General features: G+C 34.2%; 1 protein-coding gene across 3 annotated transcripts in view; it reads left to right on the forward strand.

The window, feature by feature from the left end:
- Positions 1 to 20,842, forward strand: part of ATP11B (ATPase phospholipid transporting 11B (putative)) — a 105,393-nt gene extending 84,551 nt beyond the window's left edge. The window contains exons 27-30 of one of the 3 annotated variants that reach the window (XM_037525166.2): positions 247 to 350; positions 2,895 to 3,060; positions 15,242 to 15,372; positions 19,348 to 20,842. In XM_037525166.2, the coding sequence (XP_037381063.1) occupies positions 247 to 350; positions 2,895 to 3,060; positions 15,242 to 15,372; positions 19,348 to 19,429 (483 nt within the window). In that variant the 3' untranslated portion in view covers positions 19,430 to 20,842. Of the gene's footprint in view, positions 1 to 246; positions 351 to 2,894; positions 3,061 to 5,609; positions 5,696 to 15,241; positions 15,373 to 19,347 lie in introns of those variants that run through there. The other 2 variants (XM_054700401.1, XM_054700400.1) reach the window with 2 other exon arrangements.
- Positions 20,843 to 23,567: the final 2,725 nt, after the last annotated feature.

The following is a 23,567-nucleotide window of genomic DNA, read 5'->3' on the forward strand; positions in this document are numbered from 1 at the left end:
ACTTTGTTTTGAGCCATGGAGTTGAAAATAAAATATTCCTGAAATTTCAATGATGCTTCCTCACTGAAGAAAAACATCATAAACTTGAAATTACTCAGTTTTGTTCTAGGATCCTTTTATTAGTATTTTTTTTCTGAGGGACTTCCTCATAAGAATCTTAGTCACTAGAAATTAACACATTCAATTTAATCTGAAAGAGCAAATGTATTATTTTTTTTTGTAATGATTTTTTAATTTGATTTTTAGATGGCTTTGGAAACTCGCTTTTGGACTTGGATCAACCATCTTGTTACTTGGGGATCTATTGTATTCTATTTTGTATTTTCTTTGTTTCATGGAGGGATTCTTTGGTGAGTAACTATATTTTATTTTGATTGTATTGACTCAATTAGTATTTACTGTGATAGATTATATTATAAATCATTTGTGCTTGATATAATTTTGAGACTATTTTGATAATTAACTTTTTTTAGTTTGTTTTACTAATATGAAGTAACAAAGAAATTTAACAAGTACTGAATAGCTACTGTGTTCTAGGTGTTTTACATAAGATACTAACATTGATTCATCACAGTAATTATATTGTACCCATTTATTCAACATGGAATTGGAGCCCCCAAATCACAAAGGTTAAAAAACAGTAAAACTAGGGCCTCCCCAGTGGCGCAGCGGGTTGAGCACAGCACTGTGAAGCTGTCCCCGGCCTCTGCAGCATGGGTTTGATTCCCAGCCAGCCAGGGCGATACCCACATAGTGCAGCAGACCTCTCCTGTCTCGCCCACTGCTCCCCTCCGCAGTGCTTTCGGTCCATCTGCCTGTTCTGCTCCCTACTCTGTCTCTGGTGAATCCTCTCATCCTTCCTCACCCCTGGCCTGTACCCCAGCTCTTGTATAAATAAAATAAATCTTTAAAAAAAAAACAGCAGGGGCCTCCCCGGTGGCGCAGTGGTTGAGCGCCGGGTTGCAAAGCTGCCCGCAGCCTCTGCAGCGCGGGTTCGATCCCCGGCTGCTCCCCGGCCACGGGAGGAGGGTCCCACATGGCGTGCAGACCTCTCCTGCCGCCCGCTGCTCCTCTCAGCAGTGTGCTTCGGTCCTTCTGCCTGCTCTGCTCCCCGCTCTGCCTCTGGTGAATTCTCTCACCCTCACGCGCTTCTGACTGTACCCAGTGCTTGTATAAATAAAAATAAAAATAAAATCTTTAAAAAAAAAAAAAAATAGCAAAACTAGGATTTAAAACCCAATTGTTTTACTCCATGGTTAATGTTCTTTACACTAACCATTTTATCTCTAAATTACTATTATGTAAAAAGTCACATAAAGGGCCTCCCTGGTGGTGCAAGGGGTTACGTCTCAGCTCTATCAAGCTATTGTCAGCCACTGCAGCATGAGTTCGATCCCCAGCCTGGGAGCTGACCCACATGGTGCAGCAGACCTCTCCTATCCTGCCCGCTATTCCCCTCAGCAGTGTATTTCAGTAGATCCACTTGGTCTGCTCTCCAATCTATCTCTGGTGAATCCTCTCAGCCCCCTCACCTCTGGCCTACACCCCAGTTCTTATATGCATAAATAATAGAAAATAAATTTTTTTTTAAATAAAAGTCACAGAGAGCCATTAAATTTTCATGGATGAGTTAACTTCCCTCAAAAGTAAATAGTGTTGGGCCTCCCCGGTGGCGCAGTGGTTGAGCACTGGGTTGCGAAGCTGCCCGCGGCCTCTGCGGCGCCGGTTCGATCCCCGGCTGCTCCCTGGCCACCAGAGGAGGGTCCCACATGGCGCACAGACCTCTCCTGCTGCCCACTGCTCCCCTCATCAGTGTACTTTGGTCCTTCTGCCTGCTCTGCTCCCTGCTCTGGCTCTGGTGAATTCTCTCACCCTCCCGCGCTTCTGACTGTACCCAGTGCATGTACAAACAAACAAATAAATAAATAAAAATACATGCCTCTTTAAAGAAAAAAAAAAAAGTCTATTTAAAAAAAAAAGTAAATAGTGTTTTGCATCTTCATTGGTAAAATCAGATTTTCAGCAACTCTGAGAGTTTAAAAATTAATACCTCTCCTAAGATTTAGTCCATTCTTCAGGAATGAACAACTAAATTCTCTCTTCTATAGAATTTACATTACAATTATCTGTTGTACTTTTGCTCCCTGTAAAAGGCAAAATGCTATGGGAAATATGCAAAAATCTTGAGTCACAGAATGTGAACTTCCATTTAGGATCATAAAAGAATACTCTTACAAATGTTGTTTGATTTAAATAATTTTTATTAGTACACTTCTTACTGTATTTCCCTGTACTCTTTTAACATGTTGAATTATAAAAATTCAAAAAGAGGGGGGTGGGGGGCGGGAGGGGAAGGATTGGGGTCAGAATGGGGCGTTTGCAATTGTATGGGGGAATATAAAAATAAAATTTAATATTAAAAATAAATAAATAAATAAATAAAAATTCAAAAAGAGTTATCTTGACAATACCTGCTGCTTTGTCGAACTAGTATTCATAAGTAGAACTTTTCAAACAATGATTTAGGTTAATCTGTTAGTTGCTTAGTAAAAAATATTTTGTGACATACTTTTTTCTGCTTTTCTTGATCTCTGAAATGTGTATTACTTCATAATTCTTTTGATGTCCTACCACTAGGTTATCAAAGTCAATCTAATCACCTACTTGCCGCTTTCCAAATAATGAAAACTATAGATTTCATTGAAAGTAAATGAATTGGATTTTATTTTTAACAATGAAAGTCTAGTTATTTGAAGACTTAAATTATCTGGTTTTAAATTTTTAACATTTTCCTGTAGTAGTCTTTAAAGTGTAACCTTCAACTGTTTACATGTCCTGTTTAAGAAACTTTTGTCAGTTTATGCTTTTATTAAGCCTGCTTTCTTTCTTGGCAGGCCATTTTTGGGCTCCCAAAATATGTACTTTGTATTCATTCAGCTCTTATCAAGTGGTTCTGCTTGGTTTGCCATAATCCTCATGGTTGTTACATGTCTATTTCTTGATATCGTGAAGAAAGTATTTGAACGACAGCTTCATCCTACAAATACTGAAAAGGCACAGGTAAACACTTTTTATATATAATACCTTTTAAATTAGAAGTCTTTAACAGTAAATAGCTATCATAACTTGCTCACATCAGAAATAGGAAATTATCCATCCATATCCAGTACTTCTCAGTATAACTGTTGTCAAGTGGACCATTTAAAGATAATTCTTATTTTTTCCTTTAATTTTTGATGCCTGATAAATTACAATTTAAAAAAATTACATTGTGTTATTAATAGTACTCCAGGTTTTTACATATAACACTATAAGGTTATGTCCAGATAATAATAATAAACACTTTAAATATGATCACAGCAGTCTACATGTAGAACATATGTAGGACTTATGCATATGTTATAATACATGCATACACATGTTATTACAGTGATATATAGCCATGTCTTCAGAAACATTCAAATTCAAGTAATACTTTTTCAGGTTATATTGTTTTCAACAAAAGATTTTGAAATATAAGTTCTTTAACCTAAATAATTTTTACAGAATGGGTTTTTATAAAATACGTTATCTCACTAAATATTTGTTAATTGCTATTAAACTGTAGAAAATATTACCAGTATGTTACATAGTGTTTAAGAATATGACTTATGGGACCTGACAGTTCTCACTTCAAAACCCAGTTTTATCACTTGATTGCTGTTTCCAATTATGTTGGAAAAGTCTACCTATAAAGGTTGATAGAAATGTCATTACCTTTGTAATGAGTATTAAATGAAACAATGTTCAAACACATACCAGATGCTCAACAAATTGTAGCTATTTAGATGAATGTGCCTGTTTTATATATGTCACTTGTATATGAGCTAGAAATCTCTTAATTTTCCTATAAACTAAAACATACCTTGGGGTTTGTACTCTAAAGAATACATTCTAATCAACTCTTATACCCTGGTAAACATCTGGCTTCTCAATCATTTTAGTTCCGCCTACGTTGAGGTTTATTTCTATAACATGCCAAATTTTGTTTAAAATTTTAGAAATTTAATTGTATATTCATACTGCTAAGAGAATACCTCCTCCCTAATATCTAGTCATTTGAGTTAGGCTTCCTAAACAGTACATTGGTTTTAATTTCAACACATCATAAAAACATTTAACTTTTATTTGCTTTAGTAACTCAATACTAACCAAGATACATTTTAAAACCACTGAAGCAACATAGGCCTCTGGAGCTTGACAAATTTAATTAAAATCCTATTGCCATTTATAAAATGCATGGTCTTAGTGAAGTCACTTTTTTAAACCTCAATTTCCTCCTGTAAAATCAAAATTATTACCATACGTGACTTTTAGACATAATAAATATTACGTATTATTTGTGTAGTGTATGTAATAAGTCCTCAGTAAAAACATAAGGATGATAGGGATGTTGTTCTATAATGCTGATCTATAAATGGGGCTGAAGAAATTTGCATAATCTGATCACCATGCATATATCTATATCAGTTTGGAGAAACATCTGTAATATTTAAATATATATCAAACATTTGCTTATCTTATTTCTAATTTTCAGATATATTTACAGTACTATTTTTAATATATTTTCTGTTAACCTTTTTGTAGACCTTTATTGAGACACGTTTTTATCTCCCACTTTCGGTCTATGGAAAGTTTATTTCACCAAAATACATTAATGACATCACTTTAATACCAACTCTTCATAAAAGTAAATAATCATTTTACATTTATCCTTAGAAATTCTACATTGTGCAGAACATTCCTAAACTTATGCTATATTTTCGTAGTGATTTCTTAATGATAGTAAAAGATGATGATATTAGTTCTCATTACATTTTCTATAACTTACTTGTAAAGGATTGCACAGAAAATGTTCAGTCCCTTAATATGTGCACTTAGACAAGAAAAAGTTAGAAATACTTTATATATATATTTTGCTTCTTTTACCATAGGTTAAAGTTGATTAAAAATCAACTTTATTTGTATGGTACACCATTCATTATATCTGTGTGTAAAAGAACCCAATTTTCTCCACTAAATTCATTTTTAAATGACTTGACCACATGTTTGTTGTATCTAATCCAAAGAGGAAATCTTTCCTTCTACTCAGGGATCTTCTAGCCTGATCATATGCAAGTTGTTTTGTTTTCTTTCTTTCCAGAAATAGTCTATGGTCATTCAAATTCCATGTCTGATATTATCCCTTGCTATAAGCAGTCTTTATTGTTTCAGTTTTACAGTCACCTCAGATTTCGAACGATGAAAAAGTGGTTAGAAAGTTGTCAGCTACTTCATTGTTTACCAAAAGTAGAAAGAAAGATCATAATCAAAAGAAGAGTTACCAGCATTCATTCAGAGCTTTGTTTTTCTCCAGAATAACAATGTGATATTAAGAGTGAAGAATATATTCTTTTGATGGCAAGGTCAACAACCTTACAAATGTCAGTCATATATGTGTACCGTGTATTATATTTCCTACTCTGTAGGAAAAGATGTCTTTACAAAGCTTGTCCTCTGTCTGTCTCTTAGGTGATGAATACAGCTCACTGACTTGTTGTATGTCCCATCCCTTTTCTGTCCACTTATAGATGTACTCCAACACAGTTGCTTTAAGTGACGAGTTCATCGCACTGCAGCCATTGTCGAGGGCAAGGAATCAGCTGAGCAAACTTAGGTAGAGTAGGAGTAGAACCTCATTAACTGTTCTGCATGCTAAAGGTCAATTAAATTATTCAACAGATGGGCAGATGCATGAATTAAGAGTGGGGCACAGCTCTGTCTCTAATTTGACCTTTATTAATGTGTATGTTAAAACCTAAAAAATATATCCATTTCTTCTTTTAGAAGAAAATTCAGATTAAAATTCAGCATAACAGGACAGAGATCTGTACCTTGTTACATATTTTATCCTTAACTATTTTTTCTAGCATAATTCTAATGCTTCTGCTTGTCATATTATTCATATTTAAGAATGATCCTGCATGTTGAGTAATTTAAGCTACAGAAATTCATCATAAAATTTTAAAGTTTTAAGTGGCAGTTACTTGGAAGTGAGAGTTGCCCATTTTTTATCTTGCCTTAATCTGTGTTGTAAATACATGTGCATATTTGTCTCTGTACACTGTAATGGCTGCTGAAGCATTTCATACCCTTGCTACTGTTTAGTGCATCTAAAATTACACAGTTTTTTTTTCTATCTCTTACATATACCTTTATCTTCACATGCAGATCTTTCTGTCAGTTTCCGCAAAAAATAATCAGTAGCTTAGAGATGACTTTCAGTGGAAGAGAATGAAAGCTTAAATCCTGGAACGTCTTATATTAAGATACTAAAACTATATATTAACTTTATCTCCAGTCTAGTTTGAAGAGGAAAATATAACTGAAATATTTGTTTTAATTTTGGCACTCTTCCACTTTTTGCTCTATCAGTATCTTGTAGATTCTTAATCATTTGTATTTTTTAGTTTTTATTGTCAGGGTGTCTAATCTGTCTACATTCACTTGATTAATTGAATGTCTTTGAGAAAGCACTGCTTAAATAACCTATTTTACTAAATCTTTTGATTTTATTATTAACATCAAGAATTTTTAAATATTCTACTTTGAATCACAAATCTATAATAATTATAGCTGAATATACATATATATATATCACCTGTTAGCCATATCTACCCTTCTGAAAACAGTGGGTATTTATCAAATTTTTGAACATCTGAGAGGAGAGCCCATTATTTAAAATAACATTCTAGCAAACTCCTGTCAAGCAAAGATAACTTTGGCATTGTGAAAATCATATTTTTATGAAATCATATTTTCACAGATGTTGGCTTAAGTCACATTTTTTAAGATGAATGACAAACACAGGTAGTCTTTGTTGCAAGTCACCTGCCAGTCCTCTGGCATAACAAAGGGAGAAGAGCCTCTCTAGGAAGGCAGGGGGGTTGAACACTAATGTGCCTTAGTGCTGCTCAAGTCAGCTCACTTCTCTGGACTTAGGTTCTTCAGCTTTCAGATGACAGTTTTGTGTACTGTAATCTATATACTTACTGTCAGCATCAGAAAAGCAAAAAGAAAATGTTACGTTCAACCAAAGGCCAGACAGAAATAACAGTTACCCATTGAGCAGTGAGTGGCCTTTGAATGGGCATTTGCTCACAGCTACATGAAGAACAAGTGCCTGCATCTTTCTGTCTGCTGTTAACATTCTGTGAATTTTGAATATATCTTGTTTTTTAATTGCATTGAAGAGTATTCCTGAGAGTAATCCATGGGAGCTTGTTTACTATTATGACAGAGAGGAAAGTTACAGAGATCAAATATCTTTAAAAGCTTTCAAATTTTTAATCAGTTTAGTATTTCTTAAGAACTATTAACACAAAACTATTGACAGTTTTCTTTTGGAAGAAAAAAAAAAAAGGAAACATTTTCAGTACTTTCCCCTCCCCTGTATCTTAAGTAAAGCTACATGTAATAATAGGCCACCTTTACATAAACTTACTGTATTCTTAAAGTAATTTTACCACTCTTTGTTTTATATATGTAAGATTTCAGTCCTAAGGCTGAGAAAATACATAGAATGAGGAAATTTGTGTTTTTTATTCATTGAGGATATTTTCTTATTTAAGAAAGGTTAAAATTAGCAAGGCTAATGGGCACATTTTTAACTTCTCTAGCAGATCTCTAATACAAATACAGAAAAAGCAATAGAAATTTATATAAATTAGTTAACACTGAAAAATATTTCAAATTAGGGGTCAAATTAATTGTGTTAAATAAGTCAAATGAAGTCCTCCTTACCCGGAAGTCTAACATTTGAAAAGCCAATAGGATTGACCCTTCTACTCTGCTGAAGTTCAGTTCAAGTAGAGAAGTTTGAGGAGGGAGCTTGAGCAGTGTGAAATGGGACATACTTCTGCAAGTAAGAACCCTAAATATTGGTGGCAAGAAATTTGTTCAATAGAAGAAATTGGATTTTTTCCAGGAAAAAACCTGGTTTTAATTTAATTTTGTGCACTGGAAAATCATGGCTTTATTTTGTGTGCTTTGCTACGTGCCCCTTAAGAAGCTGCTGTTAGCTCTCTTTTGTGACATTGATTTGTGTCTCTCAGATTGTGGACCCCAACTTGCTGTTTTGATTCTAAACTTGTATACAGTGAGAGTATTATTCTGTAATATGAGACTTACTGCTTTTCTGTCCTTCCAGATGGAAGAAGATAAGGGTTCAGTCAGCTCAGCATATGAATTTGCTGAAAGCAAGCACAGAGGGGAGGACAGTAGGCACCTGCTAGCTGAGACTTGCAGCCAGCAGGAGAGTTCTTACGTGCACTAGGTAGTACTGCGCTGGATCTTCTGGGGACGCGTCTGCTAAGTTCTCATGCTTGGGGCATGCTATGGGAGAACTGGACTGACATCTCAGTTTTTACTTTATTAATTCTTTCACTGTTTCTCATGTGTTGTTTTCATTTACTTGTTGCCCTTTCCTGTGATCTTTACTTTTATGTCCATCCCTAAGTATTTTATTAATCCTTTTTTAGAGCTACATTGTTAAGTCATACTCACCTCAAATTCTAACCTAGTAAGATGTTCTCACAATCTGTTATATTGTCTTCTACTCAAGAAAGTATTTCTTTTCACTTCTCTTTTTTAATATATGTCATGCTAGTCCTATAATTTCTGATACCAGTTTTCCCACTTGAAGTGTAGTTGTGTTATCTGTCTTACACATCTTAATGTAGTATAGTTAGGTACTGAATTACTTAAGTCTTCTCTTGAGTTGAACAATCAAGTAAATAAGTTCTTGTACTTGTATAGAATAATTTTCTGGTGATTGATAATCACCAAATTCTCAGGTTTCAATTTTCTTAAACTTTCATAGTTATATCTTTGTAATAAGAAATGTGAATTGATGAAGACTTAATTAGCTCACCTTTTTAGAAATGAACCCTACTTCTAGATCTAATTGAGATATACAAAATATTTTGATGGTAGTAATTATGAAAGATAAAAATTCTTACCAGTAATCATTATATTTTTACTGGAACTATCTGAACCATTTTGTGTATTGTAAATACTGATAAAGATGTTTTTGTATCAACTGGGATAAACTCAAAAAATAGGGTTGTCTCATTTATGGTAAAACCCTCATAAAGGTACCTGAAGATTATAACTCCTTTAATTCTACTACAAATCAGACTGGAAGAGTTAAATAATTTGAAGTATCTGATTTATTCTGGAAAATATTTTTTAATTAGATTATTTTAGTGGACTAACCTAAATGGAAAATTTTGAAGATTAATCAACTCTTGCTTATTATTATCATTATTAAAAGGAAACCAAAAGAATACTAATGTTTTATTTTGTTTTGGGATGTTTCATATGATTACAATATATCTTATATTTTGCTTTGATAAATATAGAAAGATTTTTAGTTTTTGAAATATACCTTGATATAGCAAAGGAAAACTCAACTGAAGAGCTTGCTGGGATATATATTATGCCCTGGACAATCCATAAAGCAGACCATCCACTTGGAATGTGATGATACTAAAACTGTAAAATTATATGCTCTCTGATAAAACCCAAAGATTTAAGTTCAAGTGGATATTTCATAAGACATGAATCTGAAACTACCTTGCTTTAATACATCCATTTAAATGTACAGTGTGGGTGAGAATTTGGTTCTTAGAATGTCCCTATTAAATTACAGGGACCTTGTTATAGTTACATAAAAGGGTAAGTAGATTTTTTTTCATTATCCTATGATATTTGCTCTCTTTTCCTATAAACAAGAACTCAGAAGAAACCCCAAACCATGAATATGATTTTAGGAAAATTTTACTAAATTGATTACATAAGAATAGGGGGCATTATCCCGATCTGCATTTTTTTTTCTGGCTAATCAGTAAATTTCATATCTCTCTTCCTTTGGCATGTATTTTGATATAAAAGTTCCTTTAAAAATATGTCTTACATAATATTCCTCTTCTGTTTTCTCTGTCTCGAAACAGTAGTTGTTTCTCTAATCAAAATTTGCTTAGCCTTGTCAAATCAGGCAAAGGGGTTATGCCAAGCCCTAAATGTTGACATGGACAAGATTCGTTATTCCACTAATCTCCCTATACTGTCACTGGCTTCTTAGGCCTTCACTGTTTTGTCATTTCTTTGTCTCTGGGTTCCTGGCCCTACTCCAGGGCCCTCTTTCCAGCTGTACCTAGCAACATATAGGATACTAGATACACTGACCTTTCTCACTGTGGACCAGGGTACTTAAGCCCCATGCCTGAAACCTGTTGTCTCCACCAATAACAACAGGAAAAAAACCCAGGATTTCAACTATCTCTTTCTGTGACAAGGATATATCTACTCTCTTATTTAACAAAGCAGTGACCTATAAAAAGAACAGAAAACTTTAATGGTCTGTATTCAGTTGTTTGTCACTTAAAAACTACACTTTCCTGAATGAGTAAAATTCTATAAGCAAATAATGACAAACATTTAAAAGACTAGTAGTACCTGACTAATGTTAATTTTCAAATCTGTGCTAGCTTATTTGGCTGCTTTTTCATCTGAAGATTGAAATGAAAACAATATATTAGAAATTGAAATTATTTTTACCATATAGTTTCATATGACATACTGCGAATGCCTGATCTTTAGAAAACTGAGTTCTTAGCATCAGCTGTGCCACAACTTAGTTCAATAATTAGTACTATTTTGATTCCATTAAAATTGGGGATTTTATCATTTTCCACTGATATTCTTAGTCATGTATTATTGTTTATATAATCACATGAAAATAAAGGGGCACTTCAGTGACTAAGAATATATCAACTTACCTAAATCTTATTGTATGCTTATTTTCATAGTTCAATTAAGGCAACATAGGAGATTTCCTCCCTGAGGATCACTAAAAGACAGGATGGAGATATTTTATTTCTAACTATAGAAATAAAATTTTATTTTTATTTTTTATGGTTGTTATTAATTTTACTTAAGAAGAAAGCTAGATGGTGGGAAATTTAGAGGAATGAATGTGAGCTTGAAGCGTGTTTTGGACTTTGAGTAAGATAGGGCGGTATCTAAATGTCATCGCTAAACAACTACCTTTTGCAATTCTGAATAATCAGGCAGAGCTATTACTTGTTTTAGGGGCTTTATTACTCTTAAATTTGGAAATTAGGAATTGATAATTTTTCATTTCACATGCAAATGAATACCATTTCCTTATACACAACCTCTTTTGTCCCCATAAAGATAGTTTAAAACTTTCTTCCAAATATCTCCTGTAAGGCTATGTTCACTTTGATGATTATCAATATATTTTTAAAAATTAAGAGCAAAAGAACTAATGTAGTTAATAGTTCTATAATTCTTACCTAAACATTAAATTATTTGACAGGTAAAATGTCATAAATGTGTAGTTCAAATAAACCCCACAGTATAAATGTTTTATCAACATTGATAGAAAACAAAGGAAATAAGGGCAGTGAAGCAGAATTTATTTAAAGGCAAGTTCTACAAAGATGAAAATTTTTATTATACCTAGTTCTGTCAAGTCTCTGTAGCTGTATTGCTTGGCAGCCCTTACCTTCTAGCTCTACATTATATGGTTGTTCCTGGGTAGCAACTGTGGTTGAGAGTGAGCCTTACTAATAAATCAAAAGTTCTGGTAAATTAGAAGTTATTATTTGGTGCCACCAGACAGGGTCTCACTCCCATTACTTGCTTTTTTTTTTTTTTCCTTTTCTTTTCTAGTATTTATTAGTTCAGAAAAGTAAAATGATTCCTTCTCTTTACTTTGAAGGCAATGAGATTCAAATGTTCCCTCTATTCCCACTCCTCAATTATACTGGCAGCTGTAGCTGTAAGTACTCTGTCTAAGCTCCCAGTTCCTGAATAGAATATCAAAGGTGTGCATTAGGAAAGTGGTAGACCTTGAAAAACTGTAGTGTTTTTTATAGACAGGGTCATCAGAAACACAGTTAACCAGCATTCAGCATTTTACAAGTACATGGGACATTTTTTCTTTAGGAAATATGTTTTGCTTACGTGATTTGAAGAAATCATTTCTTTATACTATTTTGACACTTCAAGGTACTTATTCTCTCTACTGGGCTGCCCATATTTTAATATCAGTCTTAGATTATAAAGTGAAAGGTGGTGAAAGCACAGCACAGTAATTACCTAAGTCAGATCCAGACTTAAGCAGTATTCTACACATATGTGAACACTCAAGCGCTACTGACCTTCTAGATGTCATCTTCAGTGAATCCCTGTCAATTGGTTGAGCAACTGTTATCAACAGAGTACATGCTGTTAAGTCAAGAAGCACCAAACAAGTTCCTTGTACTCACAAATTTCTGGTCTAGTGCCATACTCCCCAAATATAAGTGGCTAAGGATCAGTTTATTGTTCCCTTATTTTGTTAATTTCTAATTCATCATGGACCAATATCTTTGTAAAATGCAATAAAAATGAATTACCAGAGAAATAAAATTTTAAAGATCTAAAAATAAATCCTAGTTTTAAAATTATCATTACATTAACAATTATAAAATTATTCTGCCAAATTGCCATAGAATTTTCTAATAATCTCTTCTCTCACAGACCAGAAACACTGAATTCCTCAGAGGCCAGTAAAAGTATTTTCAGACCAACACTGATCCATGGATCACACTTTGAGTCACACTGATCTTTTTGCAAGGGGACAGGAAAACAACAACTCTCTTATACTTAGACTAAACATTTGCTGAATTTACATCATACTTTTCTGCCCACACATAGTTACTCATTCTCTTTGCTTAGCTTGGAATTCTCTTTCGTCCTCATTTCCAACTATTGAAATGCCAACCAGTCTTCCAGATGTATTTCAAATGTCATCTTTTACATCAGGTTTTTATGCCCTCCCACCAATACCAACAACAACAGCTAGGTTTGAACTTTACCCCTTTTTCTTGATAATTTGTCATCTGCCGCATACCATAATTATAAGGCAGTATATTGGCATGACAAGGAGACTTGGGCTCTTGAATCAAAGGAATCACAGCTGAAGCCCCAACTGGATAACCTTGAATAAATTCTTGATCTGTTTCCTCTTCTAAGTTTTAAATGAGACAGTTCATAAAGAACAACTGGCACATACATAAAATGCTTTCTGTTAATATAACTGTTACTATTATTTGTTCCTGACATATGGTCCATCATCCTTTACCCATAACTCAGTAGATGGAGAGGTAGGGCTGCTGTCTCTTTAGGAACCAGCACATCACCTTGCTCAGTAAGTTGTATGTTCAATTTGAGTACTTGTGCCATCAAGTAATATAACAATGGAGAAAGAGTCCAGAGAGAAAGAGATTGATAATTGGAATGGTAAGGGGGGTTTAAGAAGATGGTATTTATGGTATTTAAACTGAACCTTGGTGTAGGGGTCAGCATTATGACCCTAGTTGCTGACCCTGGCACATGCCCACAGGCAGGAAAACTTCCTGGTTGACTGTGGGAAGACTGCAAAGGAGCATTGGAGACAGAGCAGGAAAGGCAGCCTGGGGTCATATATAAAGCCTTAAAAGCTTCCTTGAGGTGTTGTACTTTCACCTTTGAGGGTGTGGGAGCCCTGGAGTTCTGGCATGATTGTGAGATGAAGAAAACTGGACCTCAGGGACCCAACTAGGAAACTAATGAAATCCTATTACCTGAGCCAGCATTTCCTAAATTATTTCTCTGAGTACTAGTATTCCTTCTGGTGTTAATGATTCTTGGATATGAAAGGGTTTCCTGAAAGAAATAAGTTTGAGATTTCCACTGTTTCTAGCTTCCCCATGGAGACCAACCATTGATCCTCACTCATAGAGATAATGCTTTCATCGAGTCTGTTTAGAACTTCTTTGAACTAGTGTTTCCCAAACTAAATTAGCTACAGAACTTTTTACATGAAATGCCTTAAGCATCTCACAAAATACAGCTTAAGAAACAGTACCATAAGCAGTTTTAAACTAAAGTTGTAGTATGAAAGAACAAGAAAAATTTGGCTGTTCATTAGTGCTTAACAGATCCTAGGATTTGGAGGATTACAGGATTACTTGAGCAGGGACTTTGCAGTTCCTTTTATCAGTTCCCTGGGTTCAGAGCGCCAGGTTATTCAAGTTCCATCACATTGTCTTTTCTGTCTATTGTAAACATCTCTACATATGTCCCCTGTTGCCATGCCTTCCCCAACACTCAGTGATTCCCAACCTTTGTGAAATGTAGCACTGATGAATCTATTTTGTAGTTCTTTCTCAATCTTTGCTAAAGATTTGTTATGTACTATGTTATTTTGTATGTAAAGGAAAATTAATAGAAATTACTACATTTAATATGACAGACCTTGATATTTAGTGTTACCATTGATTGTGTCAAACTAGGGTTGGGACTCATTGGGCTGTGTGTTCATACTATTTTTTTTCCTCATATTAACACAATTAAAATTAGTAGTATGGCTTTATTTGGCTGGGTTATTTATGAGTGAATTAATATCTTACATATATATAAAATATTGTCAGAAATTCAATTTTAAATCTCAGTAATACTAGTAAGTCATTTGTTTAATTGACTTTAATACATGTACCATTGGTTAATTCTCAAAAAAAACAAGGTGAGCTGATTGTGGGTGTGGTTGGCATTGAATAGTTGCTTAACAACTTAAGGTAAATTATGCTTTTTTCAAGGATAATTTTAATGGATATATAGTGCCTATCTAAATATAGAGGACGTAGAATCTGGCACCTAGTAAATACTACATAAAGTGTTTGCTACTTGTTTGTTGATGATGATGATGTTAAAGGGTGGAGTTAGGTCCTGCCTGGTGCTTATTTTCTAGTCTTCAGATAGTTCACTCTCTACTTTTCTCAATTGCTAGTTTAATTGAAATTTCAAGAACATTTCAACTAAACAAAACTCAGAAGATTATAGAATTCATTTTCTGAGTTGCTGATATAAATAATTTTAACCATAATAAATTATTAAAGTATGATATTAAAATATAAAGTATTTCCAGACTTAAATAATATTAATCCATTTAATTTTATCTGATTTTGGACAGTGTGCCTTTTTAATATTTGTATGATTACTCTGTTAATAACATTGCCACTTTTGATTTTAAAGTCTTTGTTGTAATTTTTTAAATGCTTTCTAGAAGTCCAAGTCTGTAAATAATTTTTTTCTGCTTCAAACCCTCCAGCTTACTGAAACAAATTCAAGTATCAAGTGCTTGGACTCCATGTGCTGTTTCTCAAGAGAAGCAGCATGCGCATCTGTTGGAAGACTGCTGGAACGAGTAATAGGAAGATGTAGCCCGACCCATGTCAGCAGGTGTGAAATTTCTCTAAGTAGCCTTTGCTGCAGATGAGTATCCTATAAACTGGAACAGGATGAACCTGCATCTATAGATACCTAATAAATCAGCAGCTGGTTTACCAACTGAAGCAGGAAGTGTGCTACTTACTAGCATTCTTCCATGGTAGATTTCACTGTGTGGTTGGGGATAGGGGTTCTTTCACTCACAAGGAAGAAAAAAGCACCTTTTGAAGAGACTTTTCATCTAATGAACAAAAACATTTTCTTTACAATCTTTTCTAAAATGTGCCAAATAGGAATGTGTATATGGTACTCATTTGGTTTTTATAAATATTTTTTAATTATGCCTATACTGTTTCTCTTCCTATACTTGTTTTTGTTTGTTTGCTTTTTTTGTATTTATAAATTAACCTACAAATAATAGTAAATTAAAAAGATACTGTTTTTCTTATTCTTCCTATATATTTTCTAGTCAGTCATTTGAGACTGAGGTATTTATAAACACAAAAGGCTGTATTTCTGTTCTCCTATCCCTTTTTATCTCTATAATGAGGTTTTAAAATGAGTTGTGATTTTCAAGTATTTATGCTTGGTATTTATGGTCTAATTAAACGTTTGTTAGAAAAAGCTATTTAAATTATGGTTTAGAAGAATCTTGGCATTTTTGTTCCTTCCTAATCTATTTCTTAAATTAGATTTATCATAGTTCTTGCTTTTATGGGTCATAACAAAAAATGCCATTTTTTTGGTGACACACATTTACTTAAAATTGAAATGGATTCATATCTTGATAGATTTACCCGAGATAAATTATTTAGGGGCTATTAAGAAGTAGAAATAACTTTGTTCACACTTTTGTGTTCTTTAGATGAATGAGATCATATTCCCAATATCAGAGCAGCTCTGCACTGCTGTGCATGAGGTGTTACGAATGGGCAGGGATAGATAGCAATTCCCATTTCACATTGTGCTGTTGGAACATATCACTTTCTAATGTCCCATGGCTTGGAAAAGGTTGGAAAACACCCCAGGAACAGAGAATAAAGGGTGAAGGAGCCATCCTTTTATCTTACTGATTCAAGAATTTTTGGTAGTTTTGTGTTTTAAAAGTGATGAATATGATATCATTCATGTATCCTAAAATTCAGATAACTTTAACTGGTAAAAATATTAGTTCCCTCTTTGCCTTGAGTTACATCCATTTCTTTATGGTACAGTTTTATTTGTCAGTAGCATTCTTACGGTAAATAGTACATGGTTTCAGTCCCCATTTATTGATTTTAACATGAGATCAAAAATAATTCCATAATGCTGATAGATTTTGTAATTTCATTCTACATAAAAATATTGCTGTGAGCAATTGAATTTATTAGGATTTTGTTATGACTTACACAATTGTTTCATAAAATACGTTATAAGAAATCACTTATGTCATGTACCCAGGTCAATTAGATTCGCAGAAGAAATTCAAAAAGACCTAATTTATAAAATTATTTTACTGAAGACAGCATTATTGCACTCAACTAAAGTGGGAGTTCATTCAAAAGACTACTATAGAACAGAATTTTTTAAATTTTTACTTCAACTGCCTCGAAAGCTGTTAAAAAAATAGATTTACTTAGTTTACTTATTTACTTAAATTATTTACTTATTTACTTAAATAGTTTTAAGTAAAATGCCTATTTATGTAAAACGCCTCAATTATTCTTTATGTAGCCATTTTTATGCTGCATTATTACTTTTGAATCTGCCTGAGGAATTATAGGATTTATTTCAGTGTATCTTCAAAGTATTATTATCTATACTTGGCTTTCATTTAAAACTGTACCATACTTTTTTTGGTAAAACTATTTTTTTATTCTAATAAAATCTTTAATGGTAACTTAATATCTTACTTGACAGACTATAAATACCTTTCCAATTTTGTCCAGCATCTCAGGTTATACTATTGGTTACTACTGTTATTTCCCTTTTTTCTTCAGATGAAAGATCTAGTTGAGATCTAGTTGTTTTTTTCTAGCGGATAAAATCATATGTGCAGAACCACTTGGTGCTTTTCAAAGGGCTATATGAAAATTGCCATTAGCATTATATTGAAACTTTTGAAGTCATTTTGATAGGTAGAGGGTTTTTTGGTTTTTACATGTAATTGTATTAATGAAATATGTTTGGCATTTCTGTTTTGATTTTGGAGCAGCATATAGTTTATGTCTATTTCATATTTAATTTAAAAAATAAGGCAAGGCTGGTAGCTCCACTGAAGATTTAAAGATTTTGTTCCATTAACATATTAAACATAAGAGGTAAGAGGCATCATTTGAGAGACAGAATTCTTCGAATATTGAAGTTTTACCATTCACAAAAATTCTACTTACATTTTATTAATGTTGTCAAAGGGATGTGCCATATTGCGGGCTCGAGTTTCAAAAGTAGCATCATGGTGCTGCATAAAGGATATGCCATGTTGTACCCAGTGGGCTGTTCTGCAGCAATAAATCACTTTCTGTATATTTTTATCTACAGTTACTTCACCCCAATCAAAAATATCTTCTAAATAGAAAGGAGTTAACAGTTAGTATGTACTTCAGGCATTTAAGGTTTTGTCAAATAGATATTTACCATTTAAATGCACATGTACACAAAATTGAGAGAAACCTTAATAAGATTCTTCTATGTAAGCGATGTTGGGGTGGGGGGGTGAGCTAATGTAAAATATTAGCAGTTTGGGAGTAGAAACCTGACTCTAGTTAATTGAGGTATTGATAGTTATTTTTTGTCACATGTGTCCGAGCATACTTTTTCTCACATTAAGTATTTAAGAAATGTTTATGTTACTATTTCATGCATTCATTTTACAAATACTGAGTGCCTGTGTACCAGACACAGCTCTGGGTGCTCAAGAGATGGTAAACTAAGGTGGCTATTATTTAAGCATTTCTGGACACTAGTAAAATTAGAGAACCAACAAACCACTGGTGTAGTTGTTTGCTTGTCTGCCTCTTTGCCAATTTTGTAAAATTTGTAGGTTCCAAACTTCATTATGACTGTGTTCATAGATTAAAAGACTTAAATTTGGACTACATGCAAACTGAGAGTCTCTAAGAAATAGAGGATATTTGATAGGGGTATATTTGGGCCATTTTAGATGTTAGCCTCTTACAAAAATGGGAGTTCTGGGGAAAGTATTGAATAACGTAAAATGTACTTATTGTTAAGTGCTTTTAGTCTTTTAAGAAAAGCCACCTTTGACTTGGTGATCCTAATATTGTCTTGAAATAGCTTAGGCTGTTTTAAGCAGGTTAGTTTTGGTATTGAGTTATTTAAGCTTAAATTAATACAGGTGCAAATAAAGGATTATGTAATGAATTGTTTATGGGCCTATCGTTCAGGTAACAGTTAACTTTTACAGACTAGTGGAGGATCACTTGTTCTTAAGTGAAAACCTAGTAACTTACAGGTATTTTGATATCTACTGTCTTAACCATCTTACTATATTCAAGCTAATTATACTAAAATACTTAGGATTTATAGCTGCAATAATAATAGTATATGTCTATACTACTGTTTAATTCCAAAGCTTTTGGTAAGTGGCCTCTGTGATGTCAAAATACAACCTCGTTGCTTTTCAGTAAAACCAACTCTGCGTAACTCCCAAAATACCTATTTCCTGTTGAATTGTTAAGATTTAAAGAGTATCTCATACTTTACTACCTGTAGAAATTGATTTAATGGTAATGAATGTCTGAATTTTGGCTAATATTTTTATATGATAGAGCATTATTTTTCCCAAGTTTTTGTATTATATAAATAGAATGGTCATTTAATGCCAGAATTGCTAGAATGAAGACTTTTTCTTTACATTTTAAAATGAATCAATCAGTGATTATTTTAAAACTCAAATTGCATTTTATTCCTGTTTAAGAGTGAATTTTTTTCTCAATTAAAACATAGGTCCTGGTGAGCCAAACTTTTCTCTTATTGTTACTTTAGATCATGGAGTGCATCGGATCCTTTCTATACCAACGACAGGAGCATCTTGACCCTCTCCACAATGGACTCATCTACTTATTAAGGGGCAGTAGTACTTGTGGGAGCCATTTCAACTCCTTTCCTAAAATTCAGTGTGATCATCCTGGTAATGGCCACACTAGCTCTGCAGAATTACTTTCTAAAATCTCCGGAGTAGTTCATACTCACTCACAATGGGCAAACAAAGCATTAATGCGAACCTCTCTTAAACCCTTAAAGTTGAAAATGTTAAATTTGTGAGTAAAGGGACTTTTTCCATCTCTTTGTCTGGGTTGTCCCTTGTGCCTGTGGGACTCCTAATGGCATCTCGGCCTTTTGCTAAGGCTACTATATTTTAATATCAAGGTAGAAAAGGGAAATATTCCTAATTGTATTTTTTAGTATTAGCTTGGTTATTGAGTCTTCTATTTAAATCTGCTTCTGTAAATTATGCTGAAAAGTTTGCCTTGAAACTCTATTTTTTTATTAGAGTTATATTTGAAACTTTTCATGGGAAAAGTTAATGTGAATAGTAAAGAATTTTGGTCCCTCGGTGACCCATGTTGTTAATTCATTAGCGCTTCCTAAATTCACAGAGCAGATTAGGAGAATGCATTTCCAACCATTATTTTACTGCACTATGGGTAGTAAATATATATGGATACCAGACTTCTCTAGAAAGTACTGTAACACAAGTTAACCACCTACATGAAAAGGAAATAGCATTTTACATGTAAATCAGGAATCAAGTCCATTCACCAAATTTCAATTTGCTTACAATATTTTTGTGACAAATATGAAGAATCTGTAGTTGTTAAATTAGATACCATTAGTATATTATTTAATGTGTTATCATTGCATCTTTTGCATGCTTCAATCTGGTTAATAATGCTTTTTTTCTGTATCTAAGGCTCTGTTTATAGTATTTTATGACACTGTTGTAAAGTTCAATTCTATCAATAAAAAACAAGTTTGGACAGTATTTATGTATTGTAAATACATTTAATTATCAAATCAAAATGCTAGGGTAATTAAAGCAATTTTAAAAAAAGAAGAGCCTCTTTCTGCATCTAATTTAGAATTGCTCTTGCCTTTCAGTAAGATAAATTTTAAAATAAACAATTTCAGATAAGAATCCAGTTATTTTAGATTAGTGTTTGTTACCAAAGTTAAAGGAGACTACCACAGTACTGTGAAATCTGCCCAGTATCCCACTGTCAGTTATATTTTCAGATATGACTATAGAATGAAACAATCTGAATTTTATGGAGTAATGGCAGTAACAAACTAAAATGCTAAGAATGATTAATCAGGTACATATTACTATAACTAGTGTTCCACTTCAATACTTGATTTCATCCTGAACTTACCATATAGATTCAGTGTTATTTGTTTTGATTAAAGAGTAATGTTTCAAAATTTGAAAATTACTGATTTAAAAACTACTACCTAGCTCTTAAGTATATATTGTATATACATACATTTAAAATTATTTGAAATGGTTAAAAGATTTTGACAAAATTTTCCCTTGAATATCACTCCTTTTTATAGATTGCATAACCCTTCACCCCTTTCACATTTCATGAATATAAGACTTCTGTAATTGGCATGGTAGGAAAAGAATGTGAGTCAACAATCAAGAATTGACCTTTGTTTACTGGTAAACTGTTTTCTTGGTTTCAAAAATGTGAGGATATTAAATTAGTGATTTCAGCCTAAATCTTAATTTTCATAAAGAGCTCTTATATTCCAAAGTTGGCTTTAGAAAGATACTGTTTTTCTGGAAATACCGTAAAGGGCTAATAAAAAGTACATGTGCTTTCACCAGTTCATGTTCCAGAAGAAGCAGTGCAGAAAACACTCCGTAGAGCAATTTAATGGCAAATATTACGGAATTTATGTCTTGTGGGGTCTTACAAAATGTACACATAACAAAATGACATTCAGTGGGCCTACATTATATCGCTACCTTACAGTGTTTGCCATCAATTAAACTCACTACTGACACTCGATAGAACTACAAAGCCATCGGGCAGTCTCTGACAACCGCAGTAAGGCAGGAGGTCAGCTAGTCTATGTGGTGCTTAAGAGGTGATTGATGTAATTTTCAGCACTCACCATTTGAAGTTATTTAAGAATTTTATATGGAAAAAAAGTATGCTCACCCTTCTCTGTTCAAAACTTGTCCAGTGAAAGAAAGATTATCTTATAAAAGGTTTTTTTTTATTTAACAAAGTGTTGTCTACTAGCATTCAATAATTCTCTAGTGCTGACATTCATATTGCAAAACCGTTACTACATAACCAGACTTCACAGAAAATTTCCCCTTTGTATACTTTTAAGGGAAAGTACAATGTTGATGATTAGCTTATTCTTTTTATCTGCCAAAACCAGAGTAAGATGCTACATGTGCTATTGCTAATTAGTGGTCGCAGATCTATTTACCTTGTTTGCTTGCCTTTGCTTACTCTGAAAACTAACCCTGAAGACAGCAAGCACCACGCTAGTTTCTAGAATTGGTCGTCATTTCCTTTAGGTGGTTCAGCTGGGTAAGCACCCAGCTTTAGAAACTTTAGGCTCACCCTCGAGTATAGTCCAGGAGAACTCCAGCTACTAGGTCTGCTGTGGGGTTGAGGAAAGGAGGAGGTAAATTTACAGTTTGAATTTCTGTTAACGACCCTCCTCTTGGGAAATTGCTGTGATGGCCAAAGGCTTCCTTGACCTCATCCAAACTCCAGCATTGTCCTGACTAGAAGATTAAACAATTTACCCTGTGTAGGGTAAGTAAAGAAGTATCAGGCTTTTCTACCCTCCCGCCATTAGGATTAATGATGGATCTGCGGTCCTGAATGCATGCCTGAGGGCGGGCACCTGGAGTGCGGTGTGGGCTTCTGTAGGTGGGTACACCTGGGCTGAGAGACTGGGCTTATAAGGGCGGCGTCACGATGACGCCAGGGGAGCAGAGAGAGTGGAACAGGAGAATGGAAGAGCAAGAGAACAGAGCAGAAGAGAACAAAAGAGCGAGGCTACGAGAGAAGGCCTGAGAGCCCAGAAAGAGTGAAGGCTTGGGGGCCTCCCTAGTGGTGCAGCGGTTGAGCGCTGGGTTGCGAAGCTGCCCGCAGCCTCTGCAGCGCCGGTTCGATCCCTGGCTGTTCCCCGGCCACCAGAAGAGGGTCCCACATGGCGCGCAGACCTCTCCTGCCGCCCGCTGCTCCCCTCAGCAGTGTACTTCGGTCCTTCTGCCTGTTCTGCTCCCCACTCTGGCTCTGGTGAATTCTCTCACCCTCCCGCGCTTCTGACTGTACCCAGTGCTTGTATAAATAAATAAAAATAAATATTTAAAAAAAAAAAAAAAAGTGAAGGCTTGCTGGAGGCTGGGAGGCCTGCCAGCCTCCCGACCCCCCGGCCCCCCTGCCTGCCGTGTACCCGGTAAAATACCAATAAAAGCCTGAAAAGCCACCGAGGGCTCCAGGACTTCTTCTTTACCCTGTCTGCTCGGATCATAGAACACCTGCCCTGGCCTTCCTGCCGCTACACCCTGTTAGGAAATAGTGGCTGCCTAAGATTGTGAAATTGTGCCTGTGTGATAAGCTTGAGACACTCCTACCTACCTGATAGGAGTCAAGGCCACTGAAAAATTTGCAGTTAATACTGAAAGTTTTAAAAATACAGTATTTGGAAAATTATTAAAGACTGGGAGAAATCATTTTTGTTTTACCTATAAAGATTAAATTGGGGTATGATATAAGCAGGAATTAATAAAATTAACACCGAAGAATTATGTAAAACTTGTTATATCGAGTTTGGTCCCCCTTTATAGACATTTTTCCTTCTTGAAATGATTTAATCTATTTTCATAAAAGTAGAACATTAATAAAGTGCTATTTGAGATAACATGAATAATATTCCTACAAAAATAGGTCATAACTAATGATGTGTTTGTAGTAATGGTGATTGGTAGATTTTTATGAGGAATTAGCTAGAAAAACTAGCAACAGTTAAAATTTTGGACCTCACACACTGTGGCTATCTAATCCTTTAAAAATTCTCTATTTTATGAATAAATACAGCATACTTACTGTACAGCTCAGTAATTTTTTAGTTTATGAAATTATATTTATCAAATAAAAATGTTCCTAAAGTGTTTTCCATTATTTAAGCATTTAAGTCTCTGCTCATCACAGCCAGCACTGCCAAACTGT

Source organism: Talpa occidentalis, unplaced genomic scaffold (assembly GCF_014898055.3).
Source record: "Talpa occidentalis isolate TD23 unplaced genomic scaffold, MPIMG_talOcc4v2.1 talOcc4.4, whole genome shotgun sequence".
NCBI lineage: Eukaryota > Metazoa > Chordata > Mammalia > Eulipotyphla > Talpidae > Talpa > Talpa occidentalis.